The 22,777-nt window shown below is 40.5% G+C and overlaps 1 protein-coding gene across 1 annotated transcript; it reads right to left on the bottom strand.

Moving 5' to 3' along the window:
• Positions 1 to 8,134: 8,134 nt before the first annotated feature.
• COMMD6 (COMM domain containing 6) lies at positions 8,135 to 15,422 on the bottom strand. The gene is made up of 7 exons (XM_027473145.3): positions 15,271 to 15,422; positions 14,961 to 15,019; positions 14,317 to 14,382; positions 14,080 to 14,156; positions 13,048 to 13,216; positions 11,889 to 12,041; positions 8,135 to 10,860 (listed from the first exon to the last, which is right to left on the bottom strand). The coding sequence occupies exons 1-7, from the start codon at positions 15,317 to 15,319 to the stop codon at positions 10,810 to 10,812; spliced, it is 624 nt and encodes a 207-aa protein (XP_027328946.2). The 5' UTR covers positions 15,320 to 15,422; the 3' UTR covers positions 8,135 to 10,809.
• Between the last annotated feature and the right edge of the window lie 7,355 nt (positions 15,423 to 22,777).

Raw genomic sequence — 22,777 nt, 5'->3', positions numbered from 1 at the left:
TAACAAGATTTTCTGCTTCCATGAAAGAGAATCACAGAATCATCTAGGTTGGAAGAGACCTCCAAGATCATCGAGTCCAACCTCTGACCTAACACTAACAGTCCCCACTAAACCATATCCCTAAGCTCTACATCTCAACGTCTTTTAAAGACCTCCAGGGATGGTGACTCCACCACTTCCCTGGGCAGCCCGTTCCAATGCCACACAACCCCTTCTGTAAAGAAGTTCTTCCTAAGATCCAACCTAAACCTCCCCTGGCACAACTTTAGCCCATTCCCCCTCGTTCTGTCACCAGGCACATGGGAGAACTGTTGCCTTCAGGGGGCAGTGGCGACCTGGTTCAGGAACGGCACAGCGACCAACCCCAGGCCGCTCGGTCCATCGGCTCACAGACACCAATGTGGTGGATGGCAAATGGCGTTTATTGTCGAGTCACATGGGCTTATATACCCGAGGCCCATAGCGTCACTTCCGCTTGCTTACATCACAGGCCACACGCTACTGTCCATCAAGGGAGGGGCTCCACCTTTCCGTACATCGCGACATCTTCCGGCCACCAGACCCTAACTACCCACAGAGAACAGACCAACCCCCACCTCGCTACAGCCTCCTTTAAGGTACCTGTAGAGAGCAATAAGGTCGCCCCTGAGCCTCCTTTTCTCCAGGCTGAACAAGCCCAGCTCCTTCAGCCGCTCCTCGTAGGACTTGTTCTCCAGGCCCCTCACCAGCTTCGTTGCCCTTCTCTGGACTCGCTCGAGCACCTCCATGTCCTTCTTGTAGCAAGGGGCCCAAAACTGAACACAGTACTCGAGGTGCGGCCTCACCAGAGCTGAGTACAGGGGGACAATCACCTCCCTAGCCCTGCTGGCCACACTGCTTCTTATGCAAGCCAGGATGCCGTTGGCCTTCTTGGCCACCTGAGCACACTGCTGGCTCATATTCAGCCGACTATCAACCAGCTGCAGACCAGTTCCATGACTCCAGCCTTGTGGGACGGGTTTGGCAGCCACCAAGACCCTCTGATAGAGCACCTGAATAAGACCCATTAACCCACTCGGTTAATGCCATGACAAGCTGCTCATGTTCTGCCAGCTCAGGTCTGTGAGCTGCCTCAAGCCTGAGTGACAGCACTCACAGAGGTACCGCTGTTGGTGCCAAGGAAGCAAAAATAGATGCCCGGAGGTGAAGAGGGCAGGAAGACTACTCGCTCCTTTGGGGAACGCTAGCTTACGTGAGTCATCTGGAGCGTGAAGCTGCAACTTAGTCACTTGAGCTCAAAGACAAATTTAAACCTCCAGGGAAGTGAACTGCACACTGGATTTGCACTATAGCAGCAGAGAAATTCCCCCCTTATACACACATACAGTTGCAACGATTTTACATGTTTTTACTTTGGATTTTATATTTTATAAAAGACTGCATTATTTTATATGACTTCTATTTTGTGAAGTAGAACTGTGAGGAACAAAATGCGGGAAATGAATCTGAAATTGTTAAATTATCACTATTATGGCAGTTACGGAAAGCTCCTGGTATTTTCCTTCACTTGGATGGTATGATGAGAAATGGTTATTTTGATCTGCCTAATTTATTTTTTATTATCAAACCTTTCATACAAATTCCTTTAAGACTAAATTGATCTATATAAACCCTATGACTAATATTTTAACTGCCTTCAAAATAAACTTCTCAGATGTTATTCCAAACACTTTTCATACTTTCTTCTTGCTTCAGGTTTTTATACGTCTCCCTGAATCAATTCTTCATAGTAATCCCTTTAGCTGTCCATTATCTTTATCCATTTACTTCATCATTTTTTTCTTATCCTTTAATCTGGCCACCTCTTTTTATCCCCATCATCTTCTTAATAGTATTTCTTTATTTACAGAGCTGCTTCTTGAAGTTATTTCCTTTTTCTCATTTCAGATGTAAGACTTCATGTACCTTGAAATTAAGCTTCCTAATTAATCTTACATTGAACATAGTGTTCCTTTGTCCGTGCCCAAGGCTTTTCACTTTTTATGCTCATCTAGTTTCTGCCCTAGTGTTGTTGTTGTAAATTATAACAAAAATTTGAAAAGCATGATGTTGAAAAGCATCATCCTCCAGCTCTTTGAACAACATTGTTAGAAATTAGTCTAAACTACATAATCTCTATAGCTCTGTCAATGAGAATCAGAAACTATGGGACTCTGAAGAATGCAACTCTCCATAGTCTTTATCTGCAGAGCTTTAAATGTGTTTATTCTTGATTAAAGCGCAGCTTCTCTCCACGTCATCCCAAATGGAAAAAAGCATAAATGCAGCATCCATGCAGAGATGTGACATATAAAGCCCCTGATGAGACGCCATAAATTTTTTCCCTTTTTTTTTTTTTTAATTATTAACCAAACTTAATGAACTGTATAATTCAAGGTAAAAATTTTGTTGGCAGATCCAAAGTAAATTAAGTACTATGCTCAGTATTTACCAACTGTTTATTTGATCAGTCTGACCAAGTAGCCAATTGGAGTTTTTGAGTTGTAGATTACCTGCCACTGAATTCTGTTAATTAAATAGAAATTAGATGCACAGTCTCACAAAATAATGTATATTACCAAACATGGATACAGTTAACTAAATTTAAGTGCCTCTGAACATTTTGGAATTGATATGCTTGCCAGTAGAGTACTACAAATAAAGATTTGATTTTTTTTTTTTTTTAAAAAGGAGTAAGGTATTACAAAATGGGAGAATATCCGTGAAATCAGTAAAACAAAAATATTTTTATCCTACCCTACTTTGGAAACTTGAATTTTAGACATTTTAGATAAGCGTATTTTCCCTCTGTTCATTAAAGCAAGTATGTTTTGTTCATTAAGACAGTACCTTGATAATGTGAACTGTTCCTGTACGTGACCCCACCAAAGCAGCCATTTCATTTATCCTATCTGGATCATCACTTCGTCTTTAGCTTTAAAGGATTTAAACCTGGAAAAGTGGTAAGCAACCACAGTTTTCAGTAATTTCTTTGGGAGTGGAAGGACCTCAGCATCTCACATGATCAGACTGTTAACTGCCATCATTATCTATCCCCTTAAGCTTTCAGCAACCATTTTAATTGCAGAAAAATATTAAGTTATTAGAGGAGCTGTAGACTTTATTTTACAATCCTGTAATTTATGCATAACTTCAGCCACCTTGGACTAGAACACTTCAGTAATATGTCCTATTGGTTCTTACCCTATTGCTTCTCTAAGAATGCTGGCACTTAGCTCTCTGGCATTTCAGGGTCCATGACTGTATTTGCATTACTTTTAACTAATCAAATTCAATTTGACTGCCGTTAAGATCTAAGATAATGACATTTAGATTTTAAAAAACATTTTGTTCATTTAAATCACCCAGTCTTATTTGAAGACACTAATGAAATTACTTTGGAAATAAAATTCTAGTGTTAGAAAGTTCAGAAGTCTGGGCATAATACCAAGGCTTTAGACTTGAGCTGCTAGAGGAAACCCTGGTGCCTCCTCTATTCAGTGTGTAAAATTTAACTAGAAATAATTAAAATTATGTATTTTGTAGGATATAAAGATATTGTTATAGTTTAAAATGGATTGCCAAAGGCTGAGTAAGACAGTCGTGTAGAGACAAGCCAACAGCAGGAGGCACATTATAATTTGTTCACAATAAAAAGGATGTGAGAGGCTGTTTTTTTATTTTTTTTTCTTGCTCAAATAATACTAATCTTTTTTGATCGTAATGACAGATTATAATTTGTTCTGCCAATAGGAACCACTCCAAAATAGATTTAGGGGAACTGGAATGAGCAAAGTTCATAAGAGAATAATCCCTAGCTGAAGGTTTCATAAACATCTCTAGAACTTTAAGCGACCTACCACATTTATGTCTGTGTTCAGCATATCAGCATACACCATTTAACATTGCACTGATTGAAAGAGAGAATGTCTTCAATTATTGTATTTGCCCTCTCCAAAGCAGTGTTTCATTGAGAAATCAATTCTTATTTTGGTCTTTTTTTCCATTTAATAGTTATTCCAAGACAGTTATCTTGCTGACAGAGCAGACTTGGAATCTGGTGTGGAGGAACATGATTTTTTGTTTAAAAAGGAGTTTTTGCAATGTTTCAAGTATAACATGCTTATTACAGTGAGGTTTCTCTGCACTTTGCAGAGTTTCTGTATGTAAATCAGACCAAGTACATTCTAGTTATTCCTCTGGCTTCCCACTAATCTCATGTCCCGTGTACTTACATGTAACACAGCAGCTTTCCAAGTGGAACCACTAGCACTTCCACCACACACTTTTTTTTTTTTTTTTAAAGGTTCGCATTCCCCTCAAGAAAACAGTATCAGATCAGCTTTCTAAAATCCTTCTTGTTGAGCTAATTCGGTGGCTGTTAGCAGCTCAGGCCAGTTGCAAAGCTAGTTATTGCAGAAGACAGAACAACTTCTGAAACAAGAACTTCCATATTCCCACTTATTTCTGCTTTTACATAAAGGATATATTTACTTGTCTACTATTCCCTGACCACTGCAGTAATATACATAGAGGAAAAAATGAGGAACTACAGCAGCTGCTGGTGGAGCTGATTTCTCTCCCACAGTGTGCCCATTAACTCTACTTCTTTTTGTAATTTGGAAGGGATCCTGGTTACCTTCAGCTCTCCAAAGATGGAAAGACAGGATTTCTTGTCCTTTTTGTGTCAAAGCTAAAAGAAACTCCTTGACAGTATTCCACAAATATATTACAGTGAAGGACACACTACAGGCTAGGAAGGCCAACAGATCTGTAGTAGAGAGTACAGAAACAATAAAGAATAGAGATGGCAAGGGTACTTCAGTTTCAAAGGTCACAAATTTTATTTGTTCAAGAGGAAAATGCAAATACGCATTCAACTTACGACTTCATTCAACATACGACTTCAACACTGTACTGCTATTTGTGCACTGTACTTCCTTACTGCAACTTCACAATTCAGCTGTTTCTCTGGTGAGAGAATGTACCATGAACCACAGGGCATGTGTAGTCCTGACAATACCAAGAGTAGTGCCAGTGTACCTGACAAAAGGAAAAAAAAAGAAAAACAAACAACAGATGGGAGCCCCTTAATCCATTTTCATCTTCCTTGACTCTCACGAAGGTAAATTGGTATCTGTCATCTTGACTGTTGACTGCTGAGCATCTCTATTCTTTCAACATTCCCAGCTGTGAGAAGCAGGGCTGTGCTGCACACCACTGATTCATGTGACACATTTCCACCCCTCATTTTAAACGTAAACTTCATCACCCCTCCTCAAGCTCCACAAGTGGCTGTGGTATTCAGTACTTCCCAGTTCAGAAGCATCATGGGGTAGGAAGCCTGTCTTGCTCTGATTTGGCCTAGTTCTTAAATGATTTTTTTTAATAGGAAAAACTCCTGTAACCTGCCTAAGAAACAGAAGTAATGAAATTCTGGCCCATTTAATGATAAACAGAAACAGTTCTCACACCTTCAGTAGTACCAAGAATATCAGAACATTGAATTAGCTCTGAATCTGAAAGACAAAGGGGAATTAAGCAACGGGGTCACTTAGACTGGCTGAGGAGTAGAGTGAGTGTAATCAATATGGCATAAAGGCACAAGCGCAGGCTGCACAACCAAATATCAAAGAACGTTAACAGCGGTTAAAATGCATGAAAATCCAGGGCAGGGAAATGCCAACGCTTATTCTATGAACAAGATATTGAACTAGAAATATCTAAGATATACGTATGTAGGGAAAAATACATAAACCTGTAATAGACCCTAGTAGAAAGATAACATGATACTATTTAAAGAGCAAGTCATAATGCAGAAGTGACAATATATTGAAAAATTACTGTTTTAAGCTACTGCAAATATACAGTGTATGGTATATAATGTTATACTTAAGAAGCTGAATTTTGTTTGTGTCACTGGAAATCTTTACATTCATCTTTTTAATAATTAACAAAAAAAGTTACGCTATTTCTCTACAATGTAAAAAGTAGTATAGAAGTTACAAAATAAACATACAGCGCAGCTACAGGCTACACCCAGCAGAAAACCGGGACTTGCTATCCCATTATCAGATATGCTCACAGAGGATTACTGTGAAGCAAGACTGCATGTAGCAGTGCCACCTGGTGACCAATGCTATGCCACGTTCCTCTTAAAAACAATTGCACAGACATTACAAGTAATATAATTTTCATATTTTTTTTTCAACCATTTACACACTTACCTTTGAAACAGTAAAGTATAAAATTGAAATTGAATATTCCAATTTATACGTATAAGGATACTTTGTAATGTAAACACTAAGTATTTGGAAGCTATGGCACCTTACACCTAGCCAGCAGAAACAACTCTCACTTCTAAGCCAGGCAGAACATAGTAAGTCATAGGACAAAAAAGTATCTCAGGGAAGAGAAAACCTAGAACCACTAAAATCAGCTATCTGAGAAAATCAACCACTTCACCTTCATTATGTTCCCAATAACAAAGTCACAAATAATTAAGAAGCATATCCCAGTGCACTGGGTCTGGCTGGGATGTAGTACACTAACTCAGTTCAAAGAGCAGGTGACTTCTTCACCTTCCCCAAGGAAAGACTTGAAAACAAAGTCTTTGAGAGCAGCCAGGACTAGGCACACCAAATGCCAAGCTTCATCCCTCTAGTAAATTGCTTCCTATGGGCAACTCTAGTGCCAAGAGAAAAACTGGAAGAAAGTGCATTGACAGTGCTACGTGGTAGAACCAGATACAAACATGCAGCCCGAAGTGCATGGTGACAAGAAAATTTAGTGGTTTATGAGGTGACTGAGCCTCCTACAGGCATCAGGAAGGGAGCACTGTGGCAGCACACCACGCACGCTAAACCCAGCTCTAGGCATTTACTGTTATCACGTGCTGACATGCACATACCCAGCTTCCTAAACTAAGTGCACGGCCATTGAGCTAGCAGCCCCACCTAGGGTCATATGATATTTGTGAAGTGAGTGCCACTATGAAAAGAAAAAAAAAAACACAGGGTAAATCAACCACAGGGCACTGGATAGAGGCTGTTGAATGATCCCTCAACCTGTTGCAAGACTTCTTAAAAAGCAGGGTGTTTTTCTCTGCAGGTAGATTAAATGACTCAGGTACCTTTTTATGTTATTTTGGTACCTACAAAGGCTAAGCAGAATAACCCTGCATGCCTCTGCAAAGGACTGGAAACTGCCCTCATACTCATGCTATGAGAGGAATAAAACAAATATGATATGGAGGAGAGCAAGCAGGAAGCAGCACAGTTCTTCCTCTCCACCAAACTGCATTCCCTACTTTCATTTTTAGTGGCTCAAAGCTAATGTAACTTCAGGTGTTCAATCCAAGTGAAAAAGCTTGGAAATAGGAAAGTTTTTTAAACAGGGAAGGGGACAGGTTCACAGTGAACAAAGAGTTACACACTTCTAAGAAGGCAGCACAACTCTGTGGAAGAAAGAACAAAGTAACAGGGACACGATTTTTTTCCTTAGGCCATGACCAGGCCAAAACATGCAGCTAAATATATACACGTATACCCCGTTAGTGCACAGGAGTCATTTATGTATTCTTTTTGTGAGCATTTTTTCCACTTTTATACCGAATACCATTCTGCAAGGGAACTGGCATGTTTAAAACTAATTAAAAAAAGCCATGCAATGAAGACACACAGATGTTGCCAGGAGATTCCTTCATTATTCATTCCCCTGGCCTTGTTTACTGTGTAATACCCTTTCTTCCTTCTTCCTTTCTCTTGAACTGTTGTAGCAAAATGTTGAAGAGAAATGGTATACTTGTGTCCTAAATAAGCTTAAGAAAACTACTTACATGCAATTTCTTACAAAACTCATTGATTTCATGTCCTCTTTTCCAGACTCGATATAGCCTTCTCTCTAGCTATAATCAATATAAATATTCCTAGCAGCCTGCAGTTATCCCTCAGTTCTTTGCTACCCAATCTCAGAGAACAACTGTATTTGTCTGAACCTCATCCTGATCTAGTGAGGAAAGAAGTTTACGCATAGTCTAATTCTGAATTTTTCCCATGACAGTATTTACAAGAGACTTTCATGCAGTAGGCTTAAAACAAAACACAGACCATCTTCATCTTTTGTTATCTGTATGTTTATTGACTGATTGTAAACTTACAAAAGTATCACATCATACAACTTTGTATCAATCAACAAGTACAATTAAGAACACACAAGGAACTCCCAATTCTCTTGGAAAAGATCCGTATCCTGCACATATCAAACAACTCAACAGCTTGTTTAAACATGTTAATACTGCTATCCTGAAACTTTTTTCCAAAAAGTATGTAGTTCTTCCATTATACAGTATATGACTTCCTCGTGATAGTGATTAGGACAACCCTTACAGCTTGTGTACACAGCCAGCTTCTAATCACATCTCCTAGATGTCCATAAACACCTCTGAGAATTCTCAGAGGGTTGTGCTGCACACATACCTAGGCAACTTCCAGCCAGCATTACGACCTGCTAGAGTTCAGTGATACTTCAAAAAAAAATTCCTTAATATTTCTAGAACATTTGACTTGACAAAATGTAACAGTTACACTTCTGAGGCTGCTTTTTCCTCCTGGCAATGGACCAAACAAATATGGTAACAAAACATTTCCTCATTACTATCTAGTGTTTACTAATTTGCTGTTCTTAGAACTTAAGACATGATTAACTGAATCTTTTTTCCATCCAGTTCCAATGAAGGCACAAGGAAGGCACAAGCATTTCCAGCTATATGAAGAACTTAACTGCATCAGAAAAAACTGAAGTATTTGTAACTCTCCAGCTTTACCAAAAAAAGTATTTTTTAATTCTTACAATGATCAAAAACAATTCACTAGACCAAAGCATGACAGTGTTTTCCAGTTGTGTTTTACACCCCAACTTCTGCACATCAAAAAAGTAGTAAAAACATCAGCTGCTCACTTTTCCACAAAGAGGGTTTTTTGCACCACAGTCAGCCCCAAGCCCCTGCAGACAGACAAGGGAAAAGGCAAATGTGAAATTTTTTCTTGAGACCTTTTGTGACAATCCATTGAGAGTGGCCCAGAAAACAGCATTCTGCTCTCTCCAGCCTTGAAGGAAACACCTCTGACTACAGCAGCACAGAGGAAGTATTGTCCACACCAATGGCCAAGACTTTTTATTCTTATATTAAAGATAACAGTGTTTCACTTAATTGGGTTCTAAGAAATACCAAGAATTGTTTTTATGTACTATGCATAATGCTGTTAGAGAGATACCCCTTCTATATTTGAAGGAGTGCAGTATGCTTTGAGTACAATGCGTTGCAGTCTATTTCTCATGAGACAAAGACAGACAAAACTTGCATTAATGACTTCCAGCCAGCTTCTAAAAAAAAGTTAATACAAATTTTTATATGGATCAAAAAGGTATGCATTTTCACTTAAGGTGGCATGAAATCACTTGAGGATCTGCCCCAACAGAACTGGTTCTTGGTCTCTACCATCCTAAGTTAAAACATAAGTTTCAGGCTGCTTATTACTAATTTCCTCTCTTCAGACTTTCCGCTCTACTACATCACCAGCAGGTCCTGAAATGCAACAGTAGTGTTCTTATTCCACCCCATTTGTACTTTTGGTTTTTAGTAAAACTCAAAAACTGAAATGGAAGAGTGAGCATGCTAGCACACCGGATTTTACCCCCTCCCCTCCCTTTGAAAATGTCCCCATTCTCCTTCAGAATCCAAGTCAAAATTTGACTGGTTCGGACACCGTAAGAGCAAGAGAGCAACACAGTCCAGAAGATTCCTGCTGCACAATACAGCAAGCACAGAAATCTTGCTGACTTTTAGTACACTAATTTTTCTGATCTTCTTGGCTAACACACCAGCCTGAGCTTTCAAGTTTCCTCTCGATCTTTTTTAGTTCAGAGCACAGAGTGAGACAACTACATCAATATTCCAGTTTAATTAGAAGGCAAACTGCTAATCAAAACATTAGAGTGCCACAGATTAGAATTGGATTAAATACAAAGGCAGAAATATATTAAAATGCTTTGAATTTAGTTAACTTTCCTTTTTATATTTAAACCTAGCCTACAGACTTGATTTCAGATACTAACATTTAGATCTCCAGAGAAGTTTTAATGCATTAACTCAGTGTTCAGAAGTCTGGGTGGTGAGAAGTATTTAAAAATAACCAAGCTGTTAAGACAAATACACGATCCCGTTAAAAGAAGACTGGAAGCCTGGTCTGCAAATACCTGCAACTAACTACATGACATTGCTACTTTTAAGGAATATGTACACTTGTTATGTTGTAATTTTATATACTCTATAGGTTAATGATCTCATTGTTTCCAAGCACATCTTAAATTTACAGACAAAACTGTTATCATGGTATTCACACTCCTTTCAGTATCTCCTTAGTCAAATTAAGATTTGCATGTCTTTTTGCACTCCAAAGCTAGATGTCTTCTTTCTTAAATGTACTTTCTTATTCTTGGATAGTAGAAAGTCTATAGACACTTCTCTGTACACATCCCAATTTTTTTTTTAGGATTAAGAAAACTGACCAGTTTTACAAATGTTGTAGAGTTGACTTCAAGTATTCAGAAGCAAAGACATCTTCAGAGCAATGCAAGGATGATGCTGACAGAAACATATGATGCTGCTGATACCTGCCGAAAGGACAAGGATGCATACCTTGCTGACCAATGGCACTTGTTCCTTTTGCAGAACAGAAAGCTTTCTGACAGACTTGTATCAAGTAACTTTAGTGCAAATAAGAGTTCTGTTCAAACTGTTTCAAGAACAGCTGCCATTTCCTTGAACTGTCTGACGAAGTTCTGAAAAGGAAGAGTTAAGATAAGTTTCAGTTGCACAAAGAAAAGCTTGACCTGTTGTTCAAACTAGGACAATACACAAAAATCACTTAATCCATTGTTTGCCTCTTTCCTCCTGTTAGAATTTTCATGTTGACCTGGAAATTTCTGCATTTTTTTGGGGGTTGGTTGGAATTCAGGCACATTCACTATTAAATCTACACAGTTGGTGACTATTTGCATGGCTTTGCTTATTAATAGGAAAGGAGGCCATGGGGAAAGAAAATACCCTAAGTAGCTGTCACACCACAAAAGAAAAGAAAACAAGGTATCCCATGCAAACACTTGTAATCCCAGCTGAAATAACCCATACTTCTCACATACAGCATCCCTTATGTTAGTTAAAAGCAAAATTATAAATACGTTTCAGCCAGATGGAATACAACATTTCAGAACACTCAAGGGTTCAGCATATCCTCCTCTTATTCCTTCCCACCCAAAACCCAGCATTTTTTTCACCTGTAAGCCTGAAAAATATTCTACATGATGCATTGGCCCTCTAAACAAGGAATGACAGCAGAAATGACATTAATTAAAATTAAACCAAGTTACTCAAGTTCATAGGTGAAGGCACAACATTTAAGAGCCAACTGTGATGAGGGAGCTTGACCTCCATTCTTTATCATTAGCCAAGGCCAGGCATAACTCAAGTTTTAGATTTTGAGGCTAGTGAGCTGTTTCATAGATAAAGAATATTTGCAGTTCCTAATACAGCAGAGGGATATAACATTTAAAAAAGTCTTTTAGATTTGTCTTTTCAGCTATGGTAAGTTATGACAGTAATTGCCGCTAAATTAACATTTTATGATAAGTGTTGTAGAACTAAATGTAAAACTAAGTATTTATTTCCAGTCTTAAACAATTAATGTTTCATTTTTCAATTATACTAGCATGATGCTTATTTACATGTATACAAAGTACACATTTGCTTCTTCACAAGAACACCAGTGTTGTTCTGAAGAGACTGAATCAAACGACACAGGATTACAGACCTTGAACTGTGGGATTGTCATTTCAAAAGTTTTGTCTGTTATTTGTCCTGAAGGGTCTGCCACTTTTAGTGTCACTGTAACATAAGGATACTTCAGAGACCTGCAGGTGTCAGAGCTCATTGCAACTCCAAGCTTCCATTTAATATCTACAAACTGTGGAGAAGAAAATTGTTGGAAACACTATTAAAGAGATCTAGCGTATCATTGCTATCCTGCGGGACAGATGTTTTTACAGATAATACAGGACATTTAGAGCCCATATCTATATGGTAAACACACGGATTAAATATTCTGAAAACAGTCTTCTGCCATTTCTATTCATACCAGAAGGGGACTGAAAAATACCCAGTAACTTACTTCACTTAATCTGTTTTGCTTATTCAATTATTGTTAATATTTAAGAAGTTCTAGTAACAGGAGCTTAAATCAGAGTTCAACTGGCTTGTTTATCATCCATGGTTTTATGTTCTTTTTAAAAACTTCTAGATCAAATGAATATGAAAGACAGTACACAAAAAAGTAGCAATAATGGGGGAAAAAAGGTATTTATAACTACGTTTTAGATAAAACACATGATAAATACAAATCAAGTATTTTTACCCGTTTGCTAGGCAGAACTGGAATAAAGAAGTGAAAAGAGCCTTTAGAAGCTTGTGATCCAGCTTCAGACAATATTTTTTTCATCTTTAATTCTGTACCCTTAACTGCTGGTATTAGGAACAAAAAACTTAAATGCAGATGCACTTATTTTCTCAATAAATTTAAGAGATGTTGGAAATTGGCAAAGTTTCTTTAAAATAGAGTTTACATTTAAAGGGAGACACACTGATGTCCTGGTGCTACTGACTCTAAAGAACAATTCAAATTAAAACAGTACAAATGTCTGTCACACTGCTACTCACCTTCCCAAGTAGTACTATGAAACAATTTTCAAAAAGCTATAAAATGCATATTTACTATCCAAGCAGTAACATTGGAAAGTTGTTTAGGCTTTAGATGACCTTTGTTGTACATGTTCTGTCTGACTAGACTTTCAGCAACACATACCCAGGAAACCTTTGGGCAGCCAAGATACCATCATTTTCTTGACACTACAACACACACAATGAAGCACTGGCATTTCTGAAAATTGTTAGTTCGATTGTGTTTTGTTAGTTACCTGCCCCACTGTGGCCATGTTTCCTACGTCTTCTGACACACTGACAGATTTGCTCTGCTCATTCCATACATGACGAATAACTTGCACTGCATGTTTAGGCAGTGTGCTGCCTGCACTGCCCAAGGTAGTGACGAGATCCTCTGTAGAGAGGTTGTTTCTGGCTGCTGTGCTGTAGGGATATCCAGAGAACACCACATCAGTTTCATCCTCCAAGATTTAAATAAAGTTTCTCACTTCACCCCAAATAAGCAATTTTTTTCAGCATTATGTTTATATGCACTTTAAAAAAAACACAGTATCAATTTATATTTTAAATGCAGATATTTTACTTCTCTGATAAGATGACTTCTGTATCCACTTTTAATGTGTCTTAATATGCAGAAACCAAGCTTTGCTGGGCTTACACAACATGCAAAATAAACACAAAAATAACCACAGCCTCTGAGTGCTGTTGAAAGTGAAAAGAGCACAATTGAGTCACAGATGTGTGCACAGTGCAGTTAAGACTATTAAACAGTATTATTACTTTAGAAATGAGGCAGCTTAATTACATTTAAGAGAGGGAATTTAAGTACCACCAAGGGGTATGTAAGGACCTCTAAGCAGTGTTGTAATTCGCAATTACAGGAGTCAAACAATGCATAAACCCCCAACTGAAAAGGCAGCAAGTCCAGAGGAAGATCAAGTGCCACTCAATTCTCCCCATGGAAATAGGTCAAAAAAGCAAGTAGAAAAACACTCCAGGTTTGTTCATGCAGAACCCCTCCATCTAATCCCAGGGGCATCAATAAAACAGAAAAAGAGGCCTAGCTGACAGCTTTAAAACTGTGATTAACTTTCTCTTATTTTGCCAGTAATTCCAAAGCTTGCAGACAGCTTCTAAGATGAACAATTTCATCTCTATTTTTTCACTACTAAAACTGAGTCTATGTATGTAGTTACTGCACCTTTTTCTAATTTTAAGAACAAAAACTAAATCCTCTTCCCAGATCAGTTCATTTCATACCCATGTTTGTGTTATTTTGTGCTTACCTAAACAGAAAGGAAACAGCACTAGTTATTTTTGCCAGCTCACCCACACTGATCTCAATCCCAAATGTCTGCAGCCTCTAAAACAAGATGATCAAATCGTTACATGTAATAACAACTTATATGTGAACAAAAGACTCTACACAGACACATACACAAATAAATTGATTTGTGGAATGTATCCTTGTACAACATACAGAGCAATTATATTTGCTTCTAAGTGCTAATATCCAAACTTACCCGACACAGTTCAACTGTATTTACACCTGGGATCTTATGGTTGAGATGTTGAATTATTTGCTCACACTGAGAAGAAAATAAATTTGAAAACATTTCAAATATGTATTTTAATATACAAGACACAGCGAGTTCCAATACTTAAAGATTACAAGAACAGTGAAAGCTGGTTAATGCAAAAATGGACGATAGGATGAGGATGGAAAGGAAAGAATAGTCATGCAAGTGACTGATACTGAAATTATATCAAACCAAGAAGAGCAAATAAGCTCAAACAAAGGTTTTAGGTACTACCTCTATTACTGTTCTTTAATGCATCATTTAGTTCAATAGCCATCCTGTTCAAGTACAGAGCTTTTGATAAGCAGAAGCTGAATGTCTCCTAGATTAGTTAGATTTACATCTGATTAAGATGAGAGAGAAAAACATATCCTTAAAAGTCTGCTGTGATAAAAACAAATTTTAAGCAATCTCAACCTCTCTTAGCAGGACAGGTTTACTTCATGAATCACACAAATTTATGCTATATATACATAACCTTTGCTCTGCAACACACACAAAAAGAAGTAGAAGAGCTTAAACTAAAACGTTTCCAGGAATCTAGGCATGCCAGAAGCCCTCTGTATCCCCCTCATTGCTCTACTTACCAGTTCCGCAAAGAAGTCCTGAGGTATTAAGCTAATCTTATCCGCCGCACCGCCAACATCTGCAAGAAACAAGCAGCTGGGATCAGAAGCAAACCCTTCAGGCATTATTATAATAAATCTTCCCTCTCCCTGCAGAAGTCACAGGTCATCACGGGTTTATTTACCCGGCAGGGCTCCCAGCACTGGGCTCCCGCTGCCGGCGGCGGTCTCGGCCGCCCCGGGCAGGCTCCGTCTGGCCCCAAGGAGCCGGGAAGGCGCCCCCCACCCCCGTCCCGCTCCCCAAGCTCCCCTCAGCCCCGCGCCCCCTCACCGAGCGCCTCCACGGCCCGCGCCAGCAGCACGGCGGGGCCGGCGGCCATGGTGCCGCGCTCCCGACGAGTCCCCGCTTCCGCCACACGCCGCCCGCCCGCCTGACTGGCTGCGGGAGGGGAGGGGCCCGGCTCTTATTGGCTGGCGGGCAGCGCGCATGCGCCGTACGAGGGGCTGGGGCGGGGCGGGGCCTGGCCTTGAACACCTCCAGGGGTGGGGCATCCCCAGCTCCTCTGGGCAACCCGTGCCAGTGCCTCACCATCCTCAAACTAAAGGATTTATTCCTAATATCTAATCTAAACCTACCCTCTTTTAGTTCAAAGCCATTCTCCCTTGCCCTATCACTACACCACCTGCTAGAGAGTCCCTCCCCAGCTTTCCTGTAGGCCCCATTTATGTACTGGGAAGTCACTCTGCAATAAAATTTCCATACTGAATGCAGTGAGTTTGAGGTGTAGCTGAAACACTGAAATGACGCTGATCCTTTACCAGTCTCGTGTTTTAAAAACAACAACAAAAATATTCTTAGACTTTTCTAGCAACCAGTTTTACTTCTGGCTTCCCTCTATGTTCTAATGCAACAGCTTTAGTACGCCTATAGTAAGACTGTGACCAAGTAGTGAAATGCAACCAGTCACATAGTAGTGCTGGCTAGTTTTAAATTATCTGTTGGATTTTTTTTTTTTTTTTTAATAAAATGCAATTAAAGAATTTGGAATACATTTCAGGCAAAGGGAAATTCTTGTGGAACATGTTATGTGTGTTTATGAACTTTATACTACATTTATGGCACTTGGCCTCTCCCTTTTAAAGTATCTAATTAAACGTGCAAATGTTTTTGAGTAATATGTGTTTTTATGACCTCATGACTGTCAAAACACTTGAAATGTACATACAGTTAAGATCTGCCTGTGATAGGAGGGACATGATTCAACAATCTTTTTGTTCTTAACTTAGGTAACTACTGCATACTTTTCTATGTTATCTACAGAACTTTGTATGCTATTTTATATTACAATTTCATCAAGTCTTTTACTAGTGCCTTTAGCAATATGACTAATATTTATTATGTTACCTTTCATTCATTTTCCAAGATGTGGAGATAGATGTGAAGTTAAATGTTTTGGTGGTTTGGTAATTACAGAGTAATTCTGGACCATTTGCTGAAATTTTGAGTTGTTTTGGAGTTATTTTGATAGAATCATAGAATATACTGGATCAGAGGGAACCCACAAAGGCCATCAGCTGGGTCCTGGCTCCACACAGGACCACCAAAAATCAGACCCTATGTCTGAGAGCACTGTCCAAATGCTTTTTGAACTCCACCAGGCTCGGTGCTGTGACTGCTGTCCTGGGGAGCCTGTCCTAGTGCCCAAGCACCCTCTGGGTGCAGACCCTTTCCCTAACCCCCAGCCTGACCCTCCCCTGTCCCTCCTCCATGCAGTTCCCTCGGGTCCTGTCACTGTCCCCAGAGAGCAGAGCTCAGCGCCTGCCCCTCCGCTCCCCTCGTGAGGGAGCTGCAGGCCGCCATGAGGCCTCCTCTCAGCCTGCTCTGCTCTGGGCTGGACAAACCAAGGGACCTGAGCTGTTCCTCACACATCTTGCCCTCTAGACCCTGCACCATCTACAGCACCTTCCTTTGGACACTCTCCAATAGTTGTATGTGCTTCTCATACTGTGTCACCCAAACCTGCACACAGCACTCAAAGTGAGGTCGCACCAGCACAGAGCAGAGCGGGACAATCCCTTCCCTCAACCAGCTAGCAATGCTGTGCTTGATGCACCCCAGGGTGTAGCTGGTCCTTTTGGCTGCCAGGGCACACTGCTCTAGTTAAACTTCATAATATTGGGGATTGCCCAGCTGTCTAATTTGTCAAGATCTCTCCATAAGGCCTCTCCACCCTTGAAGGAGCCAACAGCTCCCCTAATTCAGTATCGTCCACAAACATATCTTAAAAAGTTCTTTGAATTTGGAACAGCAGGCTGGTGTAATGATTTCAGTATGTAGTGATTTCAGTTAGTCTGCCCATCCCTAGTATTCAATTGTGTATCTCTAGAAACTGCTGCCTCCTAGAAGTATGCTCTTTGAAGGTTTTTGTGGCAGAGGAAGTCAGATGCAGGCTGTGATTGTGATCTGGCAGTAGCGGCTCATCCTTTAGCTAGCCAAGGACTGAAAACCTAACACGAGGAGACACCTTGTATGGAAACAAAGGCAAATCTCATTAGCTAGCAGAAGATTGGATTGTTAAAGAGAGATGCTGTGGTATTCTTTACAGGTCAATGCAGAATCTTCAAACACAGCCATGTAATAACAGTATCCCGCTTAGTAGTAACAGGGGGTAAAATAAAAACTAATTTAGGTAATTTAGTCCATTTCACAAATGTAACATTTACAGAATGGGGTGTTGTTATTAACATCAACGCTCACTAAAGAACTACACCAAGTTTTTCAAAGAGCTCTTCAGGCAGAGGGGAGAAAATCTTTTTGTTAACAGCTGGGTTTCTCCAGTGCTTGGGCCTCCAGTTCTGTGATGTCCCTACCTTTCTTGGCCTCCTGTCAGCTTGGTACTCCTGTCTGTACAGCAGCTAAAAACGCCTTCTCTCACAGGACTTCTTAATTTGCCTGTAAACTGTCAGTTTCTTTCTTTCCTGCCCACTGCCTGCTCATGTGGCTCCAACACCAGCGTCCCACTGCTCCAAGTCCATCTGTCCCTTTGTGTGAAGGCTGGACAGGTATGTGGGACCAGCTCTCAGGCTTCACAAAAATCTTCCCCAAATATCCACTTCAGAAAATGAACGTACAGCTGCTCTCGCAAGCACTCAAATGCTGTGACTGAGAAACAGCTAGCAGTTCCTATACGGTGTGGTGAAGGGACAACGTTCATGTGTCCGCTTCTGTTTCTTACAGCTTTTGCATCATATGCCTCTTGCCTTCCACAGGCTGCCCATGGATTCTCTTGGAGGGGTTCAGGAGGTGAGTACCTGGGCTAAGAGCAGAAATACATATGCAGTTGGGAGGTGGCAACCAGTCTGAACAAAGCAAATTCATGCATGGAGAACTGTTCACCGCACGTTCATGAGGTAGGTAAAAGCACCCTGTAACAAATGAGGTAACCTATTCTTTTAAGGAAGCAAAGAATTACCACAGTTTTCTTGTCAGCTTTCAGTACAAAGTTAGACATTTAGTGAATTGTAAGGCTGCCAGTGAAAAAAGGGGGGGGAAAAAGGCCTTTTAAAATTTTTGGTTCCTCGTTTTTCACCTGTTTGTCAGATAAGTATGAGGCAAACAAATCTTTTGTCCCTTTAGTGACCCCACAGCTCTGAAGAAAACAACATTCCCACAATCTGGAACAAAAAAAACAAACAAACAAACAAAAAAAAAAGAGAAATAAATAAATCTGTTTTGACTGTACCTCTCAGAGTGCCTTTATGCAGCCTGAAGACCCTGGAAGTCATGGGGGCAGAGCTGCGAGGAGCCACAGCTAGACATCAGCTGAAGCCTGTATTGAGTACGGGTTGAGGTGTGGTACGTTCAGAGCAAGGGGATGGGCAGCCCTAGAAGGACTGGGGAATCTGTTTATACACTTTCCTTCCTTTTTTGTTCTTTTCTGAGATAATTTGAAAGGAGGTATAACACTAAATTAGATATACATATTATATGCGTATTATATATATATGTATTATGCTGTGTTTGATCTTAGGTGAAAGGTCAAGATTGGGTATGTATATGCTCCTGAGATCCTGAGATGGGAAAGTATGAGGGGATTTGAAGCTTTAGAAGAGAAAATGCAAAACATTTGTTTTATTACATCTCAGTGGATCCCTTGAGGACTTCACTAACCGAGTCCGTGCTGATAGTCTGAAGGCTGAGGAGGACTTAAGTCTTTTGGGGAAACTTGCTGCTATAATTAGCGCATCATAGAACCCATTCCCTTTGAACCTTTTCATTAATCTTTATTACTCTTTATTAAGAGCTAATCATTGTTTCGTTAATTTTTATTGTTCTGTGGTCACCGTGCTTCTGCGAACGTTTAAACACTACACCTTAATCATTAAAGAAACAACAGCTCCACACCCCTTTTCTCCAATAAAATAACTTTTATTCAGTGCCATGACGGGTTTTAATTTTGGGCCGTTGGAGAAGGAAGGGGCCGTTGGAGCGCGGCGCCCCCCGGCGGCTGCCGGTCTCCATGCCGGCCCCGACGGGCGGGCGGGGCGGCCGAGGCACCGGCCGTCGCCTCGCCGGGAGAGCCCACTGCCGGGGGGGAGCCGAGCAAGGACCGAGGGGACAATCCTCCGTTTATCCCCATCCGGGAGCAGCCGGGAATAACTAGGCGATCATGATGGGATTCACCGCCTTGTTTCGCTGCTGCTGAGGGCGGGAGGGGCGTGCGTGAGGACAAGCAAAGGGCGGGTTCCCCTTGCGGATCCCCCCCCGGAGCCGCCCGTCGCGGTGGCGCGGTCCCGGGTGCGGGCTGAGCGCGGCGGCGTGAGGCGCTGTCAGCCGCCGGGGCCGTGCCGCCGCCATGGAGCCGCACCGCTGGCTGCCCCTGGAGGCCAACCCCGACGTGAGTGGCCCGGGGACGGGCACGGGGGGTGCCCGCGGGCCGGGGGGGGGGCGGTGAGGGGAAGGGGAAGGTGGTCAGCGGGGCCTGGCGGTGCTGCGGGGCGTGGGGGACGCGTGTGTGTGCATGGGGGGGCTGCCCCTCAGGCCTGGCCGCGTTCGTAACCCTCCCCCCTCTGTTTTCTGCTCTCTTTCCAGGTCACGAATCAGGTAAGCAGCGTTGGTGTGAGGTAACCTTTAGGCCCTGTGCAGCTCCAGGCCTTTCGTTTCCTGCAGTAGAGGCTCCCGCTGCCCCCACGAGAGTAAGTCCCACGGGTGCTTGTGCGCTGCCTGCTGCTCTTGGACCTTACTGGGACCTCCTGTGCAGCCTCCGAGTACAGGGTGTAACGTAAAAAGCCTGTATAAAACGCAAACGGTAAAGGAAAAGAGAATAAACGTGCTCTGCAGATGTGAGACAATCAGCCTATAAATGTAACGTAATCCCTGATATGTTTCAGGGAGGGCTTTATCAATTATTGATTAAAACATTGTTATATTTATATGTATTATGGATCTGTACATGATGGGTTTGTACAGTCATATGGATCTGCTTACCTCACCATGTCTCAGTCCTTTTCTCCTTTGGCTGATGAGAAGAAATAATGTATTTTTACCATATTTGTACCTTGCTGATTATTTGTGACTATGTTGGCATCATTTTTTTTTTTTTGCTGTTGTTCTTGTCAGTATAGTAGAATCCACACTAGAGAAAGGCATGTTGATTTTGCTACAGATGGTGCTTGAGCCAAAAGCTTCCAGCAGTAAGATGACGTTCTTGAAACTATTACCTTGTTGAAATATTTTGAAAATTGGGAATTTCTGTTTGTGGAGAATTATTATTATTTTTTAATATATATTTTTTGTTGTAATTCATTAGTCAAGTATGCAGGTGGGTGAAGAGTTATTCATTGCTGGGTCATTTTGTACTTGGCTTTCTCATTTCCTGACGCAAGTAATATTACCATTTGTGTATTATTACTGCTGTGGTGCAATCAGGTGTTGGGGTGAGTTCATTGTACTCACATGAAATGAAGTGTTATCAGCTGTAAAGTAGAAACCAAGGAGGAAAAACCAGTGACTTTTTCCAAATACGGTATTGTTAAGTTTATGCAATATGGGGAATATCCTGGAGTAGTGTTAAATGAACTGCTCTAAGTGTATTCAAAACCTGCCCATCAGCTTTGCATTTGTGATGTATATTATGTCTTCGTTATGGATGATTGTGGTTTATGTGAACTTTCACTTCACAGGGATTTTCTTGTTAATCTTTATGGAAAGGGCCACTTTAGACAAGGTCAGCTTTCGCTTTCACTGTATTTTGCCAGACTTAACTGAGCAGTAGTTTTAGTTATTATTTAGACTAAGATGTATCTTCTTTTTTTCCAAAATAGAAAAAAAAAACAAAGGTCTGTGTTGAATAAAAGTACACCTTGCATTATTAGTCATTGTTCTGTATAACAACAGGAGTGTTAGTCACCAGTTATTCGTAACCTTCCTCTGTTTAACACAATAGTAATAATAATTTGACATTCAAATGAAGTTGCAAGCACATTTTCTAAAAATCCAATGGAGTTAATTGCAAGGACAGTTGTTACAGTCCTTTTTTTTTTCTGGTGCTGTATGTCACTGTACTCTATAAAACAGAGGATTCTTCAGGATAAAAAAGGTATGCCTCTTACAGCTGCAGCATGTAGGTCTAGAAGTAAATTAATACATGCATCTTCTTACACAAACCTTTAGCTATATGCTTTTTGGTTTTATTTTTGTTTTGGATTTTTTTCTTTTATTTCTTTTACTTGAATGTTAGACTGTCCTTGAAACATACTACTTCTGCTACTATTAATGCTGTTGTTAGGTGTGGTAATGAACCCATTGTTGAGATGTGCGTTGTAATATATGTTGACTGTTTCAAACTTTGGCAGAAATTTGGGAGATAATGGAAAAGAGCTGGTATTTCGCAGTTGCAGGGTGTGTAAAATCTTTCCAAAATATCTTGATTTATTTTCCCATAGTGAAAGCATTTGTATTAATGCAAGTCTAGGAATTTTTAATTTCTTAGTATATAGGACCTTTATTTGTGCGTATGGATTGGAATTATGTAAAAGGTTTAGAAGTTGGCTGGAGAGGATAAATGTGAATAATCTTTCTCAGCTTTAAAGATTTCCAATGGCGGTGACTCACTCAGGATACTGCTGCGATGTATCTGTAGTGATCTTAAGAGAGAAGTCAGCGTAGCTAAATGTACCATACAGTGCTAATTTAACCGTCACGATATGCTCTTTTCTCTCCACTTCTGCAGTCTGATGGAACGGATTATAAAGTATTGTCAGTCCACCTCCAATATAGAAAGAGTTGATGATTCAGCATTTACAAAGCTCCAGTCAGTGTAGTGATGACAGCTAATTTTCTTCTCTTTGACCTTCAGCTGTGGGACCTTAGGTGCTACCCCTCTTCTTGAAGCTTCTGAAGCCCCTCTACTAATGGGAGAAAAGATGTGAGAAAGTTTTATCTGCTCACTGTTCACCAGATGATGTCTGGCTGCGTATCTTGTCTTCTTCTCAGTTTCTTATATCACCAAAAATAGTCAGACTGCTTATGAACGTTGGGAGTGGAAAGATCAGATGCAAGCTAATTGTTCCTCATCATGACATCACTTCAGTGTGGCTTGCGATCTGTGATTAGTTCCCTAGGAAGTGTAGGTAAAAAAAAGTAGTATTGGTAGATGAATTAGTCTTTTTTTTTTTTTTTTGATCATTCCTGTTCTAAGAAATATCCTTACTTCCTAGATAAGGTACCATGCCAACACATGCCTTTGCTCTGTCGAGGTAAGGCTCCGGTAATTGACAGCATCTGGCTATGAAGCTCAAGTGCTGGCTTCAGGTAGCCCAGAGTTATACTATGCAAA

The sequence above is a fragment of the Anas platyrhynchos genome, chromosome 1 (genome assembly GCF_047663525.1).
Source record: "Anas platyrhynchos isolate ZD024472 breed Pekin duck chromosome 1, IASCAAS_PekinDuck_T2T, whole genome shotgun sequence".
In the NCBI taxonomy this organism is placed as follows: domain Eukaryota; kingdom Metazoa; phylum Chordata; class Aves; order Anseriformes; family Anatidae; genus Anas; species Anas platyrhynchos.
Note: the sequence above shows the minus strand (reverse complement) of the source record. Positions and strands in the feature narration are given on the sequence as shown.

Coding starts and splice junctions, on each gene's coding strand:
- COMMD6 (XM_027473145.3), bottom strand. CDS start 15,319: ATGGCCGCCGGCCCCGCCGTGCTGCTGGCGCGGGCCGTGGAGGCGCTC. Junction 14,157..14,316: donor ATACAGTTGAACTGTGTCGG/GTAAGTTTGGAT, acceptor ATCTTGTTTTAG/AGGCTGCAGACATTTGGGAT. Junction 12,042..13,047: donor ACATGGCCACAGTGGGGCAG/GTAACTAACAAA, acceptor TCTTCTCCACAG/TTTGTAGATATTAAATGGAA.